At 53.0% G+C, this 1,706-nt stretch overlaps 1 gene segment (V, D, J or C); it reads left to right on the forward strand.

Moving 5' to 3' along the window:
* The first annotated feature begins 435 nt into the window (after window positions 1-435).
* On the forward strand, window positions 436-943 carry LOC109378448 (immunoglobulin heavy variable 1-46-like). The segment is given in 2 exon segments: window positions 436-528; window positions 612-943. Coding segments are annotated over 2 exon segments (363 nt in total).
* The last annotated feature ends 763 nt before the right edge of the window (window positions 944-1,706 follow it).

Below are 1,706 nucleotides of genomic sequence, written 5' to 3' on the forward strand. Positions count from 1 at the left end.
AAACACAATGCAAATAATATCCAATTTAAATTGGGGTTTTTAGCACTTCAAGATGACTAAATCTGGATGACAGGATGGTTTTATCAATCTGAAATTTTCATAATTTGTGGACACAAACTAACTGCAGGATTGAGTCTTTCAGGCCCAGAAGAGGCACAGGTGATTCCCATGTCAAAGTGGAGTTCACAGTGAAGAGCATGTCCTGGGGAGGCTTAGCCACAGTGGGAGATTCAGGGACCTGGCAGGGGACACATATCCTCCAACAAGGATTAGGACGTGGACCCTCAGACGCCCACTGAGCACGGTCCCTGTGTCATCCAGCTTCTCTCAGGTGGGCCAAGTCTTCAGCTATGAAGCCCTCTGCTCATGAATATGCAAATGAGCTGAGGTGGGCGGGGTTAAATAGGACATGTCTGTGCCCTGAGAGCATCGCCGCACAGCCACACGCTCCCCCACAGACGTCCTGACACACAGCCCTCACCATGGACTGGAGCTGGAGAGCCCTCTTCCTGGTGGCAGTGGCTACAGGTGAGGGGCTCCCCAGTCCAGGGCTGATGAGGGGACCTGGGTCAGTCACGGGGGTTCCACCCACTCCTGTCTCCTCCCCACAGGTGTCCACTCCGAGGTCCAGCTGGTGCAGCCTGGGGCTGAGGTGAGGAAGCCTGGGGCCTCAGTGAAGGTGTCCTGCAACGCTTCCGGATACACCTTCACCAGCTACTGGATGCACTGGGTGCGACAGGCCCCGGGACAAGGGCTTGAGTGGATGGGACGGATCTACCCTAGCAGTGGTGGTACAGACTACGCACAGAAGTTCCAGGGCAGAGTCACCATGACTGCAGACACGTCCACCAGCACAGCCTACATGGAGCTGAGCAGCCTGAGATCTGAGGACACGGCCGTGTATTACTGTGCGAAGGACACAGTGTGATGAGCCACATCCTGAGAGTGTCAGAAACCCTGAGGGAGAGGACAGCTGTGCGGGGCTGAGGAGGTGACAGGGGCAGCTGGGCACAGCCTTTCTTGGACTTCTGGTTATGGATATAGAGATGAAGGAACTGCTTTTGTTAATTGTCTATGAAACATGTTGAGTTCTGTGCTGTATGGAACACAACCTATGAACACAGGGCCTAAATGTGTCATGTGACTGCTTTCAGGGTGGCGTATGTGGGGACAGAAGGAGTCAGATACCCGAGTCCATGTCGTCCTGACCGTTTTGGAGGGATGCCTTTAATGCTTTATTTATACAAAAAATAAAGAACCTTGGGTCACAGACAGGGTCACGGTGGAATCTGTGGTTCTAAGGAGGAAGTATTTCATGAGTCACATCAGTATCTCCACCTCCACATGCTGTGCGAGTGTGTGAGAGCAGAGGGCATGTGAAAAGCTGCTGCAGGAGGCCTGTCGACGACCTTTGCAGCTGTAAACCTGGGTCCTGCTACCTGGCTGAGCCAGTCCACATTTTTTTTGTTGTTGAGGGCAGTGTCACCAACCCGCATATATGGGATCCGAACTGGTGACCCCTGGTGTCCCAAGCCAGCTCTTAACCATCGTGCCACTCGGCCAGCCCGAGCCAGTCCACATTTTTGATGCACACACACAACACACACATACACTCACACACACAACACACTCACACACACAACACACTCACACACACACACAATCTGTGGTATTGGGGAGCTGACTCAGTAGCAGCTGCCATAACT

The sequence above is a fragment of the Hipposideros armiger genome, unplaced genomic scaffold (assembly GCF_001890085.2).
Source record: "Hipposideros armiger isolate ML-2016 unplaced genomic scaffold, ASM189008v1 scaffold_1999, whole genome shotgun sequence".
Lineage (NCBI taxonomy): Eukaryota > Metazoa > Chordata > Mammalia > Chiroptera > Hipposideridae > Hipposideros > Hipposideros armiger.